General features: G+C 47.0%; 1 protein-coding gene across 2 annotated transcripts; it reads left to right on the forward strand.

Moving 5' to 3' along the window:
- The first annotated feature begins 8,967 nt into the window (after positions 1 to 8,967).
- LOC137333954 (musculoskeletal embryonic nuclear protein 1-like) lies at positions 8,968 to 23,125 on the forward strand. 2 transcript variants are annotated; one of them, XM_067998309.1, is made up of 3 exons: positions 8,968 to 9,075; positions 9,171 to 9,294; positions 22,549 to 23,125. In XM_067998309.1, exons 1-3 carry the CDS (start codon positions 9,067 to 9,069, stop codon positions 22,656 to 22,658), a joined length of 243 nt encoding a protein of 80 aa, XP_067854410.1. In that variant the 5' UTR covers positions 8,968 to 9,066; the 3' UTR covers positions 22,659 to 23,125. The 2 variants fall into 2 exon arrangements, with proteins under 2 accessions (XP_067854410.1, XP_067854411.1); XM_067998310.1 differs by having other exon boundaries at positions 22,554 to 23,125.
- Positions 23,126 to 23,464: the final 339 nt, after the last annotated feature.

Raw genomic sequence — 23,464 nt, forward strand, 5'->3', positions numbered from 1 at the left:
CCGAGGTTGCTCACACCATCCTCCTCCAGCACCTCTCCTCCGTCGTCCATCTGGGAGGGACTGCACTCGCCTGGTCCCATTCTTATCTATCCAGTCGTAGCCAGAGAATCACCTGCAACAGCTTCTCTTCCCGCTCCCTCACCGTTACCTTGAGTTCCCACCCCCCCAAGGATCTATCCTCTGCCCCCTCCTATTTCTCATCTACGTGCTGCCCCTGAGCGACATCATCCAAAAACACGAGATTCCACATGTACGCTGATGACACCCAGCTCTACCTCACTACCATCACCCGCAACCCCTCCACTGTCTCTCATTTATCACATTACTTGTCTGACATCCAGTACTAGATGAGCAAAAGTTTCCTCCAACTAAACATTGGGAAGACCGAAACCATTGTCTTTGATCCTCGCCACAAATTCTGTTCCCTAGCCTAATCGAACCATCCCTAATCTATCCCTCTGCCTGCCCACTGTCTGAGGCTGAACCAGACTGTTTGCAACCTTGGCGTCCTATTTGACCCTGAGATGAGCTTCCAACAATATCCGCTCGATCACCAAGACCACCTATGCCCACATCCGTCTCCACCCCTGCCTCAGCTCATCTGCTGCTGAAACCCTCATTCATGCCTTTGTTACCTCCAGACTGGACTATTCCAATGCTCTCCTGGCTGGCCTCCCACCTCCCATCCTCCATAAATTTAAGCTCATCCAAAACTATGCTGCCTGTATCCTAACTCGCACCAAGTCCTGTTCTCCCATCAAACCTGCTCACAGACCTACATTGGCTCCCGGTCCGGGAATGCCTCGATTTTAAAATTCTTATCCTTATTTTCAAATCCCTCCATGGCCTCACCCCTCCCTATCTTTGTAACCTCCTTCAGCCCTATAAACTTTTGCGATCTCTGCACTCCTCCAGTTCTTGCCTCTTGCGCATCCCCTGTTTTAATCGCTCCACCATTGGCGGCCGTTCCTTCAGCTGTCTAGGCCCTAAACTCTGGAATTCCCTCCCTAAACCTCTCCGCCTCTCTACCTCTCTCCCCTTTAAGATGCTCCTTGAAACCTACCTCTTTGACCAAGCTTTTGGTCACCCCCTGTCCTAATATCTCCTTATGTGGCTCGGTGTCACAGTTTGTTTGATAATCGCTCCTGTGAAGCACCTTGGGACGTTTTACTACGTTAAAGGCGCTATATAAATGCAAGTTGTTGTTCTTGTAGTTGAGCGAAGTAAGGGTGGAAATTGCAGAGGTGCTGGCCATAACCTTCCAATCCTCCTTAGATATGGGGATGGTGCCAGAGGACTGGCGGATTGTAAATGTTACACCCCTGTTCAAAAAAGGGTGTAAGGATAAACCCAGCAACTACAGGCCAGTCAGTTTAACCTTGGTGGTGGGGAAGCTTTTGGAAATGATAATCTGGGACAAAATTAATAGTCACTCGGACAAGTGTGGATTAACAAAGGAAAGCCAGCACGGATTTGTTAAAGACAAATCATATTTAATTAAGTTGATTGATTTTTTTGATGAGGTAACAGAGAGGGTTGATGAGGGCAATGTGGTTGATGTACTTTCAATAGACGTTTGATGAAGTGTCACGTAATAGGCTTGCCAGCAAAATTGAAGCCCAGGGAATAAAAGGGGCAGTGGCAGCATGGATACGAAATTGGCTAAGTGACAGGAAAAGGCTGGTGGATTGGGTGGACACATGGCAGATGATATTTAACGCAGAGAAGTGTGAAGTGATACATTTTGGCAGGAAGAACAAGGAGAGGCAATATAATGAGTACAATTCTAAAAGAGGTGCAGGAACAGAGACCTGGGGGTATATCTGCACAAATCTTTGAAGGTGGCAGGACAGGTTGAGAGTGGTTAAAAGAGCATACGGGATCCTGGGCTTTATAAATAGAGGCATAGAATACAAAAGCAAGGAGGTTATGTTGAACCTTTATAAAACACTGGTTCAGTCACAACTGGAGTATTGTGCCCAATTCTGGGCACCGCACTTTAGGAAAGATTTGAAGGCCTTAGAGAGGGGGCAGAAAAGATTAACTTGAATGATTCCAGGGATGAGGGACTTCAGTTACATGGATAGATTGGAGAAGCTGGGGTTGTTCTCCTTAGAGCAAAGAAGGTTGAGAGGAGATTTGAAAGAAGTGTTCAAAATCATGAAGGGTTTAGATAAAGTAAATATAGAGAAACTGTTCCCATTGGCGGAAAGGTCAGTAACCAGAGGACACAAATTTAAGGTGATTTGCAAAAGAACCACAGGCGACATAAGTATATTAAGGGTAAGAGGATGACTAGGGAAAAAATAGGGCCCATTAGGGACAAAAATGGCAATCTGTGTGTGGAGCCGGCAGATGTAGGAGGGGTTCTAAATGAATTTTTTGCATCTGTTTTCACTATGGAGAAGGACGATGTAGACATAGAAATACGGCAGGGGGACTGTGATATACTCGAACATATTAACATCGAGCGGGAGGAGGTATTGGCGGTTTTAGCAGGCCTAAAAATGGATAAATCCCCAGGCCCGGACGAAATGTATCCCAGGCTACTGTGTGAGGCAAAGGAGGAGATTGCGGGGGCTCTGACACATATATTCAGAACCTCTCTGGCCACAGGGGATGTGCCAGAGGACTGGAGAACCGCTAATGTAGTACCATTATTCAAGAAGGGGAGTAGGGAAAAAGCGGGGAACGACAGGCCAGTGAGCCTAACATCAGTGGTAGGAAAATTATTGGAAAAAATTCTGAAGGACAAAATTAGTCTCCACTTGGAGAAGCAAGGATTAATCAGGGATAGTCAACATGGCTTTGTCAAGGGAAGATCATGTCTGACTAATTTGATTGAATTTTTTGAGGGGGTGACTAGGCGTGTGGATGAGGGTAACGCAGTGGATGTGGTATACATGGATTTCAGTAAGGCCTTCGATAAAGTCCCGCACAGGAGACTGGTCAAGAAGGTACGAGCCCATGGAATCCAGGGTGCCTTGGCACTTTGGATACAAAACTGGCTTAGTGGCAGAAGGCAGAGGGTGATGGCCGAAGGTTGTTTTTGTGACTGGAAGCCTGTGGCCAGTGGAGTACCACAGGGATCGGTGCTGGGTCCCTTGCTGTTTGTGGTCTACATTAATGACTTGGATATGAATGTAAAAGGTATGATCAGTAAGTTCGCTGATGATACAAAAATTGGTAGGGTGGTAAATAGCGAGGAGGATAGCCTCAGTCTGCAGGACGATATAGATGGGTTGGTCAGATGGGCGGAACAGTGGCAAATGGAATTTAACCCGGAAAAGTGCGAGGTGATGCACTTTGGAGGGACTAACAAGGCAAGGGAATACACAATGAATGGGAGGACCCTAGGCAAGACAGAGGGTCAGAGGGATCTTGGTGTGCAAGTTCACAGATCCCTGAAGGCGGCGGAACAGGTAGATAAGGTGGTAAAGAAGGCATATGGGATACTTGCCTTTATTAGCCGAGGCATAGAATATAAGAGCAAGGAGGTTATGATGGAGCTGTATAAAACACTGGTTAGGCCACAGCTGGAGTACTGTGTGCAGTTCTGGTCGCCACACTACAGGAAGGATGTGATCGCTTTGGAGAGGGTGCAGAGGAGATTCACCAGGATGTTACCAGGGCTGGAGCGCTTCAGCTATGAAGAGAGACTGGGAAGATTGGGTTTGTTTTCGTTGGAGCAGAGGAGGCTGAGGGGGGACATGATTGAGGTGTACAAAATTATGAGGGGCACAGATAGGATGGATACTAAGGAGCTTTTTCCCTTCGTTGAGGGTTCTATAACAAGGGGACATAGATTCAAGGTAAAAGGCGGGAGGTTTAGAGGGGATTTGAGAAAGAACTTTTTCACCCAGAGGGTGGTTGGAGTCTGGAACTCACTGCCTGAAAGGATTGTGGAGGCAGGAACCCTCACAACATTCAAGAAGCATTTGGATGAGCACTTGAAATGCCATAGCATACAAGGCTACGGACCAAATGCTGGAATATGGGATTAGAGTAGACAGGGCTGATGGCCGGCGTGGACATGATGGGCCGAAGGGCCTCTATCTGTGCTGTATAACTCTATGACTCTATAGAAGTTACAACATGGAAACAGGCCCTTCGGCCCAACATGTCCATGTCGCCCAGTTTATACCACTAAGCTAGTCCCAATTGCCTGCACTTGGCCCATATCCCTCGATACCCATCTTCCCCATGTAACTGTCCAAATGCTTTTTAAAAGACAAAATTGTACCCGCCTCTACTACTGCCTCTGGCAGCTCGTTCCAGACACTCACCACCCTTTGAGTGAAAAAATTGCCCCTCTGGATCCTTTTGTATCTCTCCCCTCTCACCTTAAATCTGTGCCCCCTCGTTATAGACTCCCCTACCTTTGGGAAAAGATTTTGACTATCGACCTTATCTATGCCCCTCATTATTTTATAGACTTCTATAAGATCACCCCTTAACCTCCTACTCTCCAGGGAATAAAGTCCCAGTCTGTCTAACCTCTCCCTGTAAGTCAAACCATCAAGTCCCGGTAGCATCCTAGTAAATCTTTTCTGCACTCTTTCTAGTTTAATAATATCCTTTCTATAATAGGGTGACCAGAACTGTACACAGTACTCCAAGTGTGGCCTCACCAATGCCCTATACAACTTCAACAAGACATCCCAACTCCTGCATTCAGTGTTCTGACCAATGAAACCAAGCATGCTGAATGCCTTCTTCACCACCCTATCCACCTGTGACTCCACTTTCAAGGAGCTATGAATCTGTACTCCTAGATCTCTTTGTTCTATAACTCTCCCCAACGCCCTACCATTAACGGAGTAGGTCCTGGCCCGATTCGATCTACCAAAATGCATCACCTCACATTTATCTAAATTAAACTCCATCTGCCATTCATCGGCCCACTGGCCCAATTTATCAAGATCCCGTTGCAATCCTAGATAACCTTCTTCACTGTCCACAATGCCACCAATCTTGGTGTCATCTGCAAACTTACTAACCATGCCTCCTAAATTCTCATCCAAATCATTAATATAAATAACAAATAACAGCGGACCCAGCACCGATCCCTGAGGCACACCGCTGGACACAGGCATCCAGTTTGAAAAACAACCCTCGACAACCACCCTCTGTCTTCTGTCGTCAAGCCAATTTTGTATCCAATTGGCTACCTCACCTTGGATCCCATGAGATTTAACCTTATGTAACAACCTACCATGCGGTACCTTGTCAAATGCTTTGCTGAAGTCCATGTAGACCACGTCTACTGCACAGCCCTCATCTATCTTCTTGGTTACCCCTTCAAAAAACTCAATCAAATTCGTGAGACATGATTTTCCTCTCACAAAACCATGCTGACTGTTCCTAATTAGTCCCTGCCTCTCCAAATGCCTGTAGATTCTGTCCCTCAGAATACCCTCTAACAACTTACCCACTACAGATGTCAGGCTCACTGGTCTGTAGTTCCCAGGCTTTTCCCTGCCGCCCTTCTTAAACAAAGGCACAACATTTGCTACCCTCCAATCTTCAGGCACCTCACCTGTAGCGGTGGATGATTCAAATGACATGAGGAAAAACTTTTTTACGCAGCGAGTAGTTGCGATCTGGAATGCGCTGCCTGAAAGGGCGGTGGAAGCAGATTCAATCGTGACTTTCAAAAAGGAATTGGATAAATACTTGAAGGGAAAAAAAATTGCAGGGCTATGGGGAAAGAGTGCAGCAATAGAATAACTGGATTGCTCTTACAAAGAGCCAGCAATGGCTCAATGGGCTGAATGGCTTCCTTCTGTGCTGTAACCATTCATGATTCCATGAAATAAGTAAGTGAAAATGTCTGTATTTAAAGTCCTGCTTAGGCTAAACTTCACCCATTCTTGGCCTTTTGCTCTTTACTGCTATCTCGAGCTTGAGACGCAGCTCCCTCAATCGATGGAGCTCCCTCAAGAGATAGCTGAGGCATAATTACATACATATAAAAAAATCATTGGAAAAGGGAATAGTGCCAGAGGACTGGCAGACAGCTAATGTGATTCCTATATTTAAAAATGGATATAGAACCAGTCCAGGGAACTATAGACCAATTAGCTTAACGTCGGTGGTAGGAAAGATAATGGAATCTTTACTCAAAGATTTAATAGAAAAACATCTAAAAACTGAACATATAATAAAGAATAGTCAGCATGGATTTCAGAAGAGAAAGTCATGTTTGACCAAACTTATTGAATTCTTTGAAGTAATAGAAAGGGTAGACAAGGGTAATGTAGTAGACGTAATATATTTTTAGATTTTTAAAAGGCCTTCAATAAGGTACCACATAGTAGACTCATGACTAAGGTCAGAGCATGTGGAGTCAGGGGACAAGTAGCAGAATGGATAGCAAGCTGGCTACAAAACAGAAACCAGACAGTAGGGGTTAAATGTAGTTACTCAGACTGGCAAAAGGTGGGAAGTGGTGTTCCACAAAGATCGGTGCTGGGACCACTGTTGTTCACGATTTACATAAATGATTTGGACTCGGGAATCGGAAGTACAATTTCAAAATTTGCGGACGACACCAAATTGGGGAGTGTAGTTGATACCGAGGAGGACTGCAACAAAATACAGAAGACATTAATAAACTTGCAGAATGGGCGTGTAATTGGCAAATGAATCTCGATATAGATAAGTGTGAGGTATTACATTTTGGTAGGAAGCATAAGGGGGCCATATACTGCTTGGATAATAGGAGTCCAAATGGGGTAGAGGAACAGAGGGACCTGGGGGGTAGAGATACACAAATCACTAAAAGTAGTGACGCAGGTTAATAAGGCCATTCAAACAAAAAAGCAAATCAAGCACTGGGATTCATTTCTAGAGGGATAGAATTGAAAAGCAGAGAAGTTATGTTAAACTTGTATAGAACCTTGGTTAGACCACACTTTTGGAGCACTGTGAACAGTTCTGGTCTCTATTATAAAAAGGATATAGAGGCACTGGAGAAGGTGCAAAAAAGATTTACTAAGATATAACCTCTGGTATCATCCATCAGGAAAGATTGAGCAGGCTGGGGCTCTTTTCTCTAGAAAAGAGAAGGCTGAGGGGTGACCTAATGAAGATCTTTAAAATTATGAAAGGGTTTGATAGGGTAGAGGTAGAGAAAATGTTTCCACTTGTGGGGGGAGACCAGAACTAGGGGCCATAAATATAAAATAGTCACTAATAAATCCAATGGGGAATTCAGGAGAAACTTCTTTACCCAGATAGTGGTGAGAATGTGGAACTCACTACCACGAGGAGCAGTTGAGGTGAATAGTGTAGATACATTTAAGGGGAAGTTAGATAAACACGAGGGAGAAAGGAAAAGAAGGATTTGTTGATAACGTTAGGTGAAATAGGGAGGGAGGAAGCTCGTGTGGAGCATAAACACCTGCATGGACCAGTTGGGTCGAATGGCCTGTTGCTGTGCTGTACATTTGATGAAATTGTTGTGCAGAGCAGCTCATTTGCTCACTCATCCAACTAGATTCAACACAACAACTTTCATTTATAAAGAAGCTTTAATGTAATAAACATCTCGGAGAACAGATGCTGAGCAGCAATAGAAGAATTAAGGGAGAAGACTGAAAGCAAGTCAAAGAGATAGATCTTTAGGAGGCTTTCAACGGCTGGAAGCACTACCGGGGGAGGGGATTGGGGAAAGAGTTCGAGAGTAGGGCTGAGGCAGTGGGAGGCCCTACAACTGGTAGTGGAGTGAAGGGGTTGCAGTGAAGGCCAAAATCGAAGGACTGCAGTTTACAGACAAGGATGTAGGTTTCATGAGGATTAGGTATTTGGACTTTTTGCCCAGTTTTAATATGGATAGTCTCCCTTGTGTTTCAGCATTCATTAACATTCCTTCCTTCTCATCTTCCTTTTTTCTCTCTCCATTAGGCACAAAAGTTAGCCGAGTGTGACTTAAATCAACTTTAATTTGCTGCTGAATTGATTTTGCTGCATTTATCAGACTGAGAATTGAACAAGTTTCAAAACAAGCAACTTCTCAGCAAAATGGACAATCAGATAGAACTACTGCACGGGTGGGGGGGGGGGGGGGTGAATGGACAGATCAGATAGGGAAATTGGGATAGGGAGTTGGACCCACAATTGTTGAAACCATCAATGGAAGGATATTTCAGTGATGCAGTTTGAGAGGGTGTGAATAGGGCAGTTGGTGTTGCCAGTGAAGTGTGCGATGTGTTCTTGACCTTCCAGCCTAGCCCGATGGCCTAAGATGGTTGTTTCTGGTGCTCTCCAATCCTGTGCTATGACTCTTATCTCAGAGAATGTTCATCGTCACCAAACCAAAGTGAAGAATATGATGAGATTCTGTCAATTAGAAATTTGATGAATATTTTGATCATGAAATTGAAAGAGGTACAAACACTTGGTGTAATGTCTAAATGTCAGGGCCAGAGATAGAGCCTGAGTCAGGTCCAGGAACAGCTGGTGGGAATCTGGGATACTCCATCAGTCAGGACCAGTACAGATGCTCAGTGAATGATCTCATTCCTTACTCGTTGCTTTGTTTAAATGAAGTTTGAGACACGGTTTGAAGTGGCTGATGATCAGTTTTCAGCTGAAATGTGGGCTTAATTCCCCCAATAAATCCGGAGCTCAGTCCTTTATCCCTGTTTCTTTCTCTTGATCACAGATAGAAAATGAAATCCCGAGTCCAGGGAGGGAAGTTCCTCCTATACTGATAGGGTGAGGGGAGGCTCCTGTGGAGCATGAACACCGGCATTGCCCTGTTGGGCCGAATGGCCTGTTTCTGTGCTGTAAATTCTATGTAATAAAACTGCAGCTTCTCTCAGTGAGAGTCTCGGTCCTTCAGCTGTCTGTAAACTTCAAACAGGTTCAATAAATTCTACAACGAAGAATCATTGGCTAATAATAACCAGCTGGTGACAGACTGAGCTCATTCCCCGCTCCCGAATTAGAAAATTACCCGCAACAAAACCCGGACCGAATCCGAGCTCCGCCTCGGATCCCAACTGAGTGTCTCCGGGAGCGGATTAACTCTCTAACTGTCTCCGTCTGTCCTGTAAGACCATGTCGCAGGTAAGATTCCCAACGCCACCTGCGGATGGTCCGATGTTTCTTTGTTTTATAAATATTATTTTTTAAACTGTTTTCTTGTAAAATTTGCCGTTTAGGGAGCGCAAATTGTGAAGAAGAAACGGCCGCCGGTGAAGGAGGAAGATATTAAAGGAGCTCGAAATAAACTGGGAACTAAAGCGAAAATCCAGTCTAAAACCTACCAGGTTCTGCATCAATGTGGTGAGTCCTGTAAATAAAACAGGTTTGGGAAAGTGAGATTAAAACAGCATCAAGCGGCCTGAGCACAGATTCTATTCTGATCCCCGAATATTTAGCGGGTTCTGGGATTTTTTTCGTTGATTTCAGTTCTGGGTCAGAGCAGAGTTGGCGGATTTCTGTTATTAAGTGAGATGTAACTTTATTTGAGCGGTTCTTAAAAATGGTTCTTTCTGAATCTGGAAGTGGCGCTCCTCTTCCCCTCTGTAGATAATATACTGAAACCATTCCATAAAACTGGCGCATTTCCTCGCCTCTCCTGTATTCCCCAAACTCAGGAGTTGACTCGGGACAGATAAACTCACCATGATGGAACCAACAAATCACTATCTCCAGCTGCTGCTGCAAAGTCCATGTCCCATTCTGGGTTATTTTGCTGAATATTTGTTTGGATTCAGCATCACCTGTGAGTGAACGTTGGACCCGATCAGCTGGAATGCGCCTTTTTCTGTACCACAACTGGGTTAAAAAATAGTGACACCTACGAATAGTAACAGAAAGCCTTTCCTCTGCTGGGATGTATTGTGTGCTGCCCTGCTAATTCACTCTGAACGGTGGACTGGATAAACATATTTATCTCACTAACCTGATGGAGTTTTTGATCATAGAATCATACAAAGGTGACCATCGAGTGCGTCCGCTCTCTGCAAGAGCAATCCAGCTAGTCCCACTCCCCCGCCCTACCCCCGTAGCCCTGCAATTATTTTCCTTTCAAGTACTTATCCAGTTCCCTTTTGAAGGCCATGATTGAATCTGCCTCCACCACCCCCTCGGGCAGTGCATTCCAGATCCTAACCACTCGCTGTGTAAAAATGTTTTTCCTCATGTCACCTTAAATCTATGTCCTCTGGTTCTTGACCCTTCTGCCAATTTTTTTTTATTCATTCACGGGATGTGGGCGTCGCTGGCGAGGCCGACATTTATTACCCATCCCTAATTGCCCTTGAGAAGGTGATGGTGAGCCGCCTTCTTGAACCGCTGCAGTCCGTGTGGTGAAGGTTCTCCCACAGTGCTGTTAGGAAGGGAGTTCCAGGATTTTGACTCAACGACGATGAAGGAACGGCGATATATTTCCAAGTTGGAATGGTGTGTGACTTGGAGGGGAACATGCAAGTGGTGGTGTTCCCATGCGCCTGCTGCTCTTGTCCTCCTAGGTGGTAGAGATCGCGGGTTTGGGAGGTGCTGTCGAAGAAGCCTTGGCGAGTTGCTGCAGTGCATCCTGTGGATGGTACACACTGCAGCCACGGTGCGCCGGTGGTGAAGGGAGTGAATGTTTAGGGTGGTGGATGGGGTGCCAATCAAGCAGGCTGCTTTGTCCTGGATGGTGTCGAGCTTCTTGAGTGTTGTTGGAGCTGCACTCATCCAGGCAAGTGGAGAGTATTCCATCACACTCCTGACTTGTGCCTTGTAGATGGTGGAAAGGCTTTGGGGAGTCAGGAGGTGAGTCACTCGCCGCAGAATACCCAGCCTCTGACCTGCTCTTGTAGCCACAGTATTTATATGGCTGGTCCAGTTAAGTTTCTGGTCAATGGTGACCCCCAGGATGTTGATGGTGGGGGATTCGGCGATGGTAATGCCATTGAATGTCAAGGGGAGGTGGTTAGACTCTCTTGTTGGAGATGGCCATTGCCTGGCACTTGTCTGGCGCAAATGTTACTTGCCACTTATCAGTCCAAGCCTGGATGTTGTCCAGGTCTTGCTGCATGCGGGCTCGGACTGCTTCATTATCTGAGGGGCTGGGAATAGAACTGAACACTGTGCAATCATCAGCGAACATTCCCATTTCTGACCTTATGATGGAGGGAAGGTCATTGATGAAGCAGCTGAAGATGTTTGGGCCTAGGACACTGCCCTGAGGAACTCCTTCAGCAATGTCCTGGGGCTGACATGATTGGCCTCCAACAACCACTACCATCTTAGAACCATAGCAAAGATACAGCACAGAAGGAGGCCATTCGGCCCATCGTACCGCGCCGGCTCGAAGAACAACCAGATGCCCATTCTAATCCCACCTTCCAGCACCCAGTCCGTAGCCCAGCAGCTTACAGCACATTAGGTGCAGGTCCAGCTACTTTTTAAGAGGTGAGGTTCCCTGCTTCTACCACCAATTTGGGCAGCGAATTCCATACAACCACCACCCTCTGGCTAAAAAAAAAGCTTTTCCTCATGTCCCCTCTAATCCTTCTGCCAATCAGCTTAAATCTATGTCCTCTAGTTCTTGAACTCTCCGCCAGGGGAAACAGGTACTTCCTGTCTACTCTACCTGGGCCCCTCATAATTTTGTACACCTCGATCAAGTCTCCCCTCAGCCTCCTCTGCTCCAAGGAAAACAACCCTGTAATGTGGTGACCAGAACTGCGCACAATACTCCAGCTGTGGCCTTACCAGCGTTTTATACAGTTCCATCATTACATCCCTGCTTTCGTATTCTATACCTCGGCTAATAACGGAGAGCATTCCGTATGCCTTCTTCACAACCTTATCTACCTGTACTGCCACCTTCAGAGACCTGTGCACATGCACTCCAAGGTCTCTCACTTCTTCTACCCCTCTCAATATATTCCCGTTTACTGCGTATTCCCTTTTACTGTTTGACCTCCCTAAGTGAATTACCTCACACTTCTCCAGGTTGAACTCCATTTGCCACTTTTCCAACCACTCCGCCAACCCATTGATATCTTCTTGGAGTCTACAGCTATCTTCTTCAACTATGAACTACACGGCCAATTGTTGTGTCGACTGCAAATTTGCAATCATGCTCCCTACATTCAAGTCCTAATCATTAATAATTACCACAAACAGCAAGGGACCCAACACTGAGCCCTGTGGCACACCACTGGAAACGGATTTCCATTCACAAAGACATCCATCGACTTCTACCCTTTGTTTCCTGTTACTGAACCAATTTTGGATCGAATTCACCACATTTCCCTGTATCCCATGGGCTTTTATCTTACTGACCAGTCTGCCATGTGGGACCTTGTCAAATGCTTTACTAAAATCCACGTATACAACATTCACTGCACTACCCTCATCAATCCTCCTTGTCACTTCCTCAAAGAATTTAATCAGATTTGTAAGGCATGACCTTCCCTGAACAAATCCATGCTGACTATCCCTGATTAAACCATGCCTTTCCAAGTGACAGTTTATCCTATCTCTCAGTATTGATTCTAATAGTTTGCCCACCACCGAGGTAAGACTGACCGGCCTATAATTGTTCGGCCTTTCCCTCGTACCCTTTTTAAACAATGGTACTACGTTTGCAGTCTTCCAGTCCTCCGGTACCTCCCCAGTATCTAGTGAGGATTGGAAAATGATCCTCAGAGCATCCGCTACTTCCTCCCTGGCTTCCTTCAATAGCCGAGGAAACAATCCATCCGGCCCTGGTGACTTATCAACTTTCAAGGATTCCAGTCCCTCAAGTACTTCCTCTTCCTTTGTGCTAGGTATGACTCCAGCACTGGAGAGTTTTCCCCCGATTCCTATTGACTTCAATTTTACGAGGGCTGCTTGGTGCCACACTCGGTCAAATGCTGCCTTGATGTCAAGGGCAGTCAGTCTCACCTCACCTCTGGAATTCAGCTCTTTTGTCCATGTTTGGACCAAGGCTGTAATGAGGTCTGGAGCCGAGTGGTCCTGGCGGAACCCAAACTGAGCATCGGTGAGCAGGTTATTGGTGAGTAAGTGCTGCTTGATAGCACTGTTGACGACACCTTCCATCACTTTGCTGATGATTGAGAGTAGACTGATGGGGCGGTAATTGTCTGGATTGAATTTGTCCTGCTTTTTGTGGACAGGACATACCTGGGCAATTTTCCACATTGTCGGGTAGATGCCAGTGTTGTAGCTGTACTGGAACAGTTTGGCTAGAGGCGCAGCTAGTTCTGGAGCACAAGTCTTCAGCACTACAGCTGGGATGTTGTCGGGGCCCGTAGCCTTTGCTGTATCCAGTGCATTCAGCCGTTTCTTGATATCACGTGGAGTGAATTGAATTGGCTGAAGACCGGCTTCTGTGATGGTGGGGATATCGGGAGGAGGCCGAGATGGATCATCCACTCGGCACTTCTGATTGAAGATGGTTGCAAACGCTTCAGCCTGGTCTTTTGCACTCAAGTGCTGGGCTCTGCCATCATTGAGGATGGGGATGTTTACAGAGCCTCCTCCTCCTGTTAGTTGTTTAATTGTCCACCACCATTCACGACTGGATGTGGCAGGACTGCAGAGCTTTGATCTGATCCGTTGGTTGTGGAATCGCTTAGCTCTGTCTATAGCATGTTGCTTCCACTGTTTAGCACGCATGTAATCCTGTGTTGTTGCTTCACCAGTTTGGCACCTCATTTTTAGGTACGCACAGCAATGTGGTTGATTCTTAATCACCCTCTGAAATGGCCTAGCAAGCAACTCAGTTGTACAATCTCGCTTAAAAAAAGTCATCATAAAAATAAAACCGGACGGACTATCCTGCAACAGACCACTAGGGGCACCGGTCACAACAACAGCAAACCAAGCCCAGTCGACCCTGCAAAGTCCTCCTCACTAACATCTGGGGACTTGTGCCAAAATTGGGAGGGCTGTCCCACAGACTAGTCAAGCAACAGCCTGACATAGCCATACTCACAGAATCATATCTTTCAGCCAACGTCCCAGACTCTTCCATCACCATCCCTGGGTATGTCCTGTCCCACCGGAGGGACAGACCGACCAGAGGTGGCGGTACAGTGATATACAGTCAGGAGGGAGTGGCCCTGGGAGTCCTCAACATTGACTCCGGACCCCATGAAATCTCATGGCATCAGGTCAAACATGGGCAAAGAAACCTGCTGATTACCACCTACTGCCCTCCCTCAGCTGATGAATCAGTCCTCCTCCATGTTGAGCACCGCTTGGAGGAAGCACTGAGGGTAGCAAGGGCACAAAATGTACTCTGGGTGGGGGCTTCAATGTCCATCACCAAGAGTGGCTCGGTAGCACCACTACTGACCGAGCTGGCCGAGTCTTGAAGGATGTAGCTGCCAGACTGAGCCTGCGGCAGGTGGTGAGCGAACCAACATGACAGAGAAACCTACTTGACCTCGTCCTCACCAGTCTACCTGTCCATGACAGTATTGGTAGGAGTGACCACCGCACAGTCCTTGTGGAGTCGAAGTCCCATCTTCACAATGAGGACACCATCCAACGTGTTGTGTGGCTCTATCACCGTACTAAATGGGATAGATTCAGAACAGATCTGGCAGCTCAAAACTGGGCATCCATTGGATGCTGTGGGCCATCAGCAGCAGCAGAATTGTATTCCAGCACAATCTGTATCCTCATGGCCCAGCATATTCCTCACTCTACCATTATCAACCCTGGTTCAATGAGGAGTGTAGAAGAGCATGCCAGGAGCAGCAACAGGTATACCTAAAAATGAGATGCCAACCTGGTGAAGCTACAACACAGGACCACATGCATGCTAAACAGCGGAAACAACATGCTATAGAGCTAAGCGATTCCTTCCGCCAATGGGAACAGTTTCTCTCTGTTTACTCTGTCTGGACTCTTCATGATTTTGAACACCTCTATCAAATCTCCTATCAACCTTCTCTGCTCTAAGAGAACAAACCCAGCTTCTCCAGTCTATCCATGTAACTAAATTCCCTCATCCATGGAATCATTCTAGTAAATCTCTTCTGCACCCTCTCTAAGGCCTTCACATCTTTCCTGGAGTGCAGTGCCCAAAACGGGACACAATACTCCAGTTGTGGCCGAACCAGTGTTTTATAAAGGTTCATCATGACTTCCTTACTTTTGAACTCTATGCCTCTATTAATAAAGCCCAGGATCCCGCATGCTTTTTTAACCACTTTCTCAACCTGCCCTGCCACCTTCAACATTTTGTGCACATATACCCCCAGATCTCTCTGTTCCTGTAACCCTTTTAGAGTTGTGTCCTCTAGTTTATATTGCCTCTCCTCGTTCTTCCTACCAAAATGTATCACTTCGCAATCAGCTGCCACGTGTCCGCCCATTCCACCAGCCTGTCTATATCCTCCTGAAGTCTATCACTATCCTTCTCACTGTTTACTACCCTTCCAAGTTTTGTGTCATCTGCAAATTTTGAAATTGTGCCCTGTACACCTAAAGCCAAGTCATTAATATATATCAAGAAAAGCAGTGGTCCCGGCACTGACCCCTGGGGAACACCACTGTACACTTCCCTCCAGTCCGAAAAACAACCGTTCACCACTACTCTCTGTTTCCTGTCCCTTAGCCAATTCTATATCTATATTGATACTGCCTACAGAGAGGGTGGATGAGGGCAATGCAGTTGATATGGTGTATGTGGACTTTCAAAGGGCGTTTGATAAAGTACCGCATGGTAGGCTGATCATCAAGGTTGTGACCCGTGGCAGGTGGCACGGCAGGTTGAGAAAGCGGTTTAAAAAGCATATGGGATCCTGGGCTTTATAAATAGAGGCATAGAGTACAAAAGTGTGGAAGTCATGAATGAACCTTTATAAAACACTGGTTCGGCCACAACTGGAGTATTGTGTCCAGTTCTGGGCACCACACTTTAGGAAAGATGTGAAGGCCTTAGAGAGGGTGCAGAAGAGGTTTACTAGAATGATTCCAGGGATGAGGGGCTTTAGGTACTTTAGTGTATAGACGAGAAGGTTGAGAGGAGATTTGATCGAGGTATTCAAAATCATGGGGTCCAGACAGAGTAGATAGAGAGAAACTGTTCCCATTGGTGGAAGGGTCAAGGACCAGAGGACACAGATTTAAGGTGATTGGCAAAAGAACCAAAGGTGACATGAGGAAAAACTTTTTTACACAGCGAGTGGTTAGGATCTGGAATGCACTGCCCGAGGGGGTGGTGGAGGCAGATTCAATCATGGCCTTCAAAAGGGAACTGGATAAGTACTTGAAGGGAAAAAAATTGCAGGGCTACAGGAATAGGGCGGGGGAGTGGGACTAGCTGGATTGCTCTTGCATTGAGCCGGCGCGGACTTGATGGGCAGAATGGCCTCCTTCCCTGCTATAACTTTTCTATGATTCTATATTTACCATCCATGAGGCGCTGTGGGACAGCAGCAGCAGAATTGTATTCCACCACAATCTGTAACCTCATGGCTCGGCATATCCCTCACTCCTCCATCACCATCAACCAATTGACCAACCCTGGTTCAAGGAGGGGTGTCGAAGAACATGCCTGAAAATGAGGTGCCAAGAAGCCCTAGAAAAACCAAGATCATTGAGAGCTCAAAGGGAAAACCCCTCAGTGGTTGGAGTCATATGTGACGCACAGCAAGATGGTTGTGCTCATCAGTGGCCAATTATCGCAGCCCCAGGACATCACTGTTATGCTAAACCTTAATAAATCACCAGTTGGGCCCCAGCTGGAGCACTGTGACCAATTCTGGGCACCACACTTCAGGAAGGGGGATGTCTAGGCCTCAGAGAGGGTGCAGAGGAGATTTACTAGAATAATACCAGGGATGAGAGACTTCAGTTATGTGGAGAGACTTGAGAAGCTGGAGTTGTTCTCCTTAGAGCAGAGAAGGTTATGGAGAGATTTAATAAGAACATAAGAAATAGGAACAGGAGTAGGTCATATTGCCCCTCGAGCCTGCTCGGCCATTCAATCAAATCATGGCTCATCTTCGACCTCAGGGGAGGTGGGGTGGCTATGTTAATAAAGGAAGGAATCACTGTAATACAGAGAAATGATATTGGGACAAAGCATCAAGATAATGAAACAGTTTGGGTGGAGATAAGGAATAATAAGGGAAAAAAAACATTAGTGGGCGTAGTATATAGGCCTCCTAATAGTTGCAACTCTGCTGGAAGAAGTATTAATCAGGAGATAGTCGGGGCATGTAATAAGGGAACAGCCATAATTATGGGGGATTTTAATTATCATATTAACTGGACAAATCAAATTGGGCAGAGCAGCCTTGAGGACGAGTTCATTGAGTGCATCAGGGATGGATTTCTTGAGCAGTATGTAACTGATCCTACAAGGGGGCAGGCAACCTTGGACCTGGTCCTGTGTAATGAGTCAGGATTAATTAATAATGTCCTAGTTAAGGATCCCCTTGGAACGAGCGACCACAACATGGTTGAATTCCATATCCAATTAGAGGGTGAGAAGGTTGATTCTCAAACAAGCGTACTGAGCTTGAATAAAGGAGACTATGATGGTATGAGAGCGGAATTGATTAAAGTGGACTGGGAAAATAGATTAAAGGGTAAGACGGTACATGAGCAGTGGTGTTCATTTAGGGAGTTATTTTACAACTTTCAAAATAAATATATTCCACTGAGGAAAAAAGGGTGTAAAAGAAATGACAGCCACCCGTGGCTAAGTAAAGAAATCAAGGATAGTATCCGACTAAAAACAAGGACATATAAGGTAGCCAAACTTAGTGGGAGGATAGAAGATTGGGAATTCTTCAAAAGACAGCAAAAAGTAACTAAAGGATTGATTAAGAAAGGGAAGTTAGATTATGAAAAGAAATTAGCAAAAAATATAAAAACAGATAGCAAGAGTTTCTATAGTTATATAAAAAGAAAAAGGGTGGCTAAGGCAAACATAGGTCCCTTAGAGGATGAGACCGGGAAATTAATGGTGGGAAACATGGAGATGGCAAAAATGCTGAACAAATATTTTGTTTCAGTCTTTACAGTAGAGGACACTAAGAATATCCCAACACTGGACAAACAGGGGACTCTCGGGGGGGAGGAGCTAAATACGATTAAAATCACTCAGGAGATGGTACTCAGTAAAATAATGGGACTCAAGGCGGATAAATCCCCTGGACCTGATGGCTTCCATCCTAGGGTCTTGAGGGAAGTGGCAGTAGGGATTGTGGATGCTTTGGTGATAGTTTTCCAAAATTCCCTGGACTCAGGAGAGGTCCCGGCAGATTGGAAAACTGCTAATGTAACACCGTTATTTAAAAAGGGTAGTAGGCAGAAGGCTGGAAATTATAGGCCAGTTAGCTTAACATCTGTGGTGGGTAAAATTTTGGAGTCTATTATTAAGGAGACAGTAACGGAACATTTAGATAAGCATAATTTAATAGGACAAAGTCAGCATGGCTTCATGAAGGGGAAGTCATGTCTGACAAATTTGCTTGAGTTCTTCGAGGATATAACGTATAGGGTGGATAAAGGGGAACCAGTGGACGTAGTGTATTTAGACTTCCAGAAGGCATTCGACAAGGTGCCACATGAAAGATTATTACTTAAGATAAAAAATCACGGGATTGGGGGTAATATTCTGGCATGGGTGGAGGATTGGTTATCAAACAGGAAGCAGAGAGTTGGGATAAATGGTTCATTTTCGGACTGGCAACCAGTAACCAGTGGTGTTCCACAGGGGTCGGTGCTGGGTCCCCAACTCTTTACAATCTATATTAACGATTTGGAGGAGGGGACCGAGTGCAACATATCAAAATTTGCAGATGATACAAAGATGGGAGGGAAAGTAGAGAGTGAGGAGGACATAAAAAACCTGCAAGGGGATATAGACAGGCTGGGTGAGTGGGCGGAGATTTGGCAGATGCAATATAATATTGGAAAATGTGAGGTTATGCACTTTGGCAGGAAAAATCAGAGAGCAAGTTATTTTCTTAATGGCGAGAGACTGGAAAGTACTGCAGTACAAAGGGATCTGGGGGTCCTAGTGCAAGAAAATCAAAAAGTTGGTATGCAGGTGCAGCAGGTGATCAAGAAAGCCAACGGAATGTTGGCTTTTATTGCTAGGGGGATAGAATATAAAAACAGGGAGGTATTGCTGCAGTTATATAAGGTATTGGTGAGACCGCACCTGGAATACTGCATACAGTTTTGGTCTCCATACTTAAGAAAAGACATACTTGCTCTCGAGGCAGTACAAAGAAGGTTCACTCGGTTAATCCCGGGGATGAGGGGGCGCACATATGAGGAGAGGTTGAGTAGATTGGGACTCTACTCATTGGAGTTCAGAAGAATGAGAGGCGATCTTATTGAAACATATAAGATTGTGAGGGGTCTTGATCGGGTGGATGCAGTAAGGATGTTCCCAAAGATGGGTGAAACTAGAACTAGGGGGCATAATCTTAGAATAAGGGGCTGCTCTTTCAAAACTGAGATGAGGAGAAACTTCTTCACTCAGAGGGTGGTGGGTCTGTGGAATATGCTGCCCCAGGAAGCTGTGGAAGCTACATCATTAGATAAATTTAAAACAGAAATAGACAGTTTCCTCGAAGTAAAGGGAATTAGGGGTTATGGGGAGCGGGCAGGAAATTGGACATGAAGCTGAGTTCGGATCGGTCAATGCCCTGTGGGTGGCGGAGAGGGCCCAGGGGCTATGTGGCCGGGTCCTGCTCCGACTTCTTGTGTTCTTTAGATTTGTGGTTGGGATCAGATCAGCCATGATCTTATTAAATGGCGGAGCAGGCTCGAGGGGCCGATTGGCCTACTCCTGCTCCAATTTCTTATGTTCTTATGTTCTTATGTTCTCAACTCCACTTTCCTGCCCGATCCCCGTATCCCTTGATTCCCTTAGAGTCCAAAAATCTATCAATCTCAGTCTTGAATATACTCAACGACTGAGCATCCACAGCCCTCTGGGGTAGAGAATTCCAAAGATTCACAACCCTCTCGAGTGAAGAAATTTTTCCTCATCTCGGTCCTAAATGGCCGACCCCTTATCCTGAGACAATGAATCCCTAGTTCTAGACTCTCCAGACAGGGGAAACAGCCTCTCAGCATCTATTCTGTCAAGCCCTCTAAGATTTTTATACATTTTAATGAGATCACCTCTCATTCTTCTAAACTCGAGAGAATAAAGGCCTATTTTACTCAAACTCTCCTCGTAGGACAACCCTCTCATCCCAGGAATTAATCTAGTGAACCTTCGTTGCACCACCTCTAAGATAGGGAGACCAAAACTGTACACAGTACTCCAGGTGTGGTCTCACCAGAGCCCTATATAATTGCAGCAAGACTTCCTTACTCTTATACTCCAACCCCTTTGCAATAACCATTTGCCTTCCTAATTGCTTGCTGTACCAGCATGCTAACTTTTTGTGGCTAGTGTACAAAGACACCCAAATCCTTCTGAATATCAACATTTCTTAGTCTCTCACCTTTCAAAAAATATTCTGCTTTTCTTCCTTGGTTCTTCCTACCAAAGTGGATAATTTCACATTTCCCCACATTATACTCCATCTGCCACCTTCTCGCCCTGACTATATCCCTTTGCAGCCTCTTTGCGTCCCCCTCACAGCTTACTTTCCCAGAGGTGTTCAAAATCATGAAGGGTTTTGATAGAATAAGGAGAAACTGTTTCCATTGGCAGAAGGGTTGGTAACCAGAGGACACAGATTTAAGGTGATTAGCAAAAAAGCCATGGGGGAGATGAGAATTTTTTTTACGCAGCGTGTTATGATGATCTGGAATGCGCTGCCTGAAAGGGCGGTGGAAGCAGATTCAATAATAACTTTCAAAAGGAAACTGGATAAATGCTTGAAGGGGAGAAATTTGCAGGGCTATGGGGAAAGAGCAGGGGGGTGGGGCTAATTGGATAGCTCTTTCAAAAAGCTGGCACAGGCACGATGGGCCAAATGGCCTCCTGTACTGTAAGATTTCATGGTTCATAGTCAATGAATGACTTTTTTTTTAAAGTGTAGTTACGGTTGTGATGGAGGCAGTTACAATACCTAACTTGCACACAGCAAGGTGCCCCAAGCAGCCAAGGCGATAGGTGAACGTTAATCTGTTTATGGTGGTCCTGGTTGAGGGAAGAGGTTAACCAGAACACCGAGCGCACTCCGTCCCCTTTGACATAAAGTGTTGTGGGATCTCAATTAAATGGTCAGACGGGCTGTCGGCTTTACATCTGACAGCGCAGCATTCCCAGGGTCGTGTGGACCTCGAGCATTGGGCTCAAGTCCTGGATCGGGGCTCGAACCCTCCGCCTTCTCACTGAGAGATAAGCTGACACCTAGTGCCAGTGAAAGGTACTGCATCTCGGAACGAGCTTTATCAAAATACAGAGACATAAACTACAGGAAACAGACAATGCAGGTTAAACAATGAGGAGATAAGATGGTGATGGGGTTACTCGGGGCGGGTGCGGGGGGGTTACTCGGGGCGGGTGCGGGGGGGTTACTCGGGGCGGGGGCGCGGTGGGGTTACTCGGGGCGGGGGCGCGGTGGGGTTACTCGGGGCGGGGGCGCGGTGGGGTTACTGGGGGCGGGGGACGCGGTGGGGTTACTCTGGGCGGGGGACGCGGTGGGGTTACTCGGGGCGGGGGGCGGTGGGGTTACTCGGGGCGGGTGCGGGGGACGCGGTGGGGTTACTGGGGGCGGGGGCGCGGTGGGGTTACTCGGGGCGGGGGCGCGGTGGGGTTACTCGGGGCGGGTGCGGGGGACGCGGCGGGGTTACTCGGGGCGGGTGCGGGGGACGCGGCGGGGTTACTCGGGGCGGGTGCGGGGGACGCGGCGGGGTTACTCGGGGCGGGTGCGGGGGACGCGGCGGGGTTACTCGGGGCGGGGGACGCGGCGGGGTTACTCGGGGCGGGGGACGCGGCGGGGTTACTCGGGGCGGGTGCGCGGCGGGGTTACTCGGGGCGGGGGCGCGGCGGGGTTACTGGGGGCGGGGGCGCGGTGGGGTTACTCGGGGCGGGTGCGGGGGACGCGGTGGGGTTACTCGGGGCGGGGGACGCGGTGGGGTTACTCGGGGCGGGGGACGCGGTGGGGTTACTCGGGGCGGGTGCGGGGGGCGCGGTGGGGTTACTCGGGGCGGGTGCGGGGGGCGCGGTGGGGTTACTCGGGGCGGGGTTACTCGGGGCGGTGGGGTTACTTGGGGCGGGTGCGGGGGACGCGGTGGGGTTACTCGGGGCGGGGGCGCGGTGGGGTTACTCGGGGCGGGGGCGGGGGGACGCGGTGGGGTTACTCGGGGCGGGGGCGCGGTGGGGTTACTCGGGGCGGGTGCGGGGGGACGCGGTGGGGTTACTCGGGGCGGGTGCGGGGGTTACTCTGAGTATGTCTGTCTGCTAGTACAATCTCATGTTCCTGTTCTCTGTTTATCTGAATGTTTTCTGCGGGGGAGGAGAAGAGAGGAGAGCCCCTGAACGCCATGATTCTATGTTTGTTTGATTCTATGTTTGGTTCTGGGGCTTGGTTGCACAGTTCTGTGGATGTGTAAGTGTTTGAAGTTAACAGCCCTTGTTTGTACATACAGAGCAGGAGGGGACAGCGGCTCCTTCTGTCTTCAGCACCACGAGAACTGGACAAGAGACTGTGTTTACAAAGGGGGAAGAGAGTCAAACAAAGAGCGTCTTCAGTAAATGAACGAAGTTTTCCTGAGCTGACGGGACGGAGACAGTGCGGAGACCATTTGGAAATTATAGTTTGAGCCAACACTGCTTCAACTCTCCGTAACAACTAGATTCTAGCACATTACCCATAAAGTAACTCACACTAAGCTCTCCTCACGATGAACCCGTTTACTTAAATAATTGAGATTTATTGCTCGATTTACAGGGCAATTACCTAGAAATTGCTGAAAATTTGATGGTAAAGTGAGAATGGCAGCAAATCTGATTTTGTGAAACCTCAATGTTCATATGTCAAGGATGATGCCCATTTATTTTTATATTTGATTAAAACCAAACAATATTAGTCACTCCCTGATTTCACATCCAGGTGTTTGAGATGATTTGATTTATTAATGTATAAAGTTTTTGGATCCGAAAAGCATCTGATTAGAAAACAAGATTGAATTGTCAAAACTCTTCAAATAAACTGTGTGACTTTAATCACTTGGAACTCTGGTCACTATATTACGTCTGGCTAGAAACACGGGGGGAGAAATTGGTTTGTGCTGCATCTGGTTTCACCCAGATGCAGTCTGCCCAGGTCAGTGCCCAGTCTGCCCAGGTCAGTGCCCAGTCTGCCCAGGTCAGTGCCCAGTCTGCCCAGGTCAGTGCCCAGTCTGCCCAGGTCAGTGCCCAGTCTGCCCAGGTCAGTGCCCAGTCTGCCCAGGTCAGTGCCCAGTCTGCCCTGGCATTGCTCCCACTGCTAAATACGTTGACACCACTTTTTAAGGTGTCCCGACCGGCCGCCAAAACAAGTGTTAGGCCTCTTAAATATGTAAG

The sequence above is a fragment of the Heptranchias perlo genome, chromosome 17, assembly GCF_035084215.1.
Source record: "Heptranchias perlo isolate sHepPer1 chromosome 17, sHepPer1.hap1, whole genome shotgun sequence".
Lineage (NCBI taxonomy): Eukaryota > Metazoa > Chordata > Chondrichthyes > Hexanchiformes > Hexanchidae > Heptranchias > Heptranchias perlo.

Bases quoted from the DNA above. Each gene is read 5' to 3' on its own strand.
- LOC137333954 (XM_067998309.1), top strand. The intron at 9,295-22,548 runs GTGAGTCCTGTA...TTGTACATACAG, and splicing joins CCAGGTTCTGCATCAATGTG to AGCAGGAGGGGACAGCGGCT.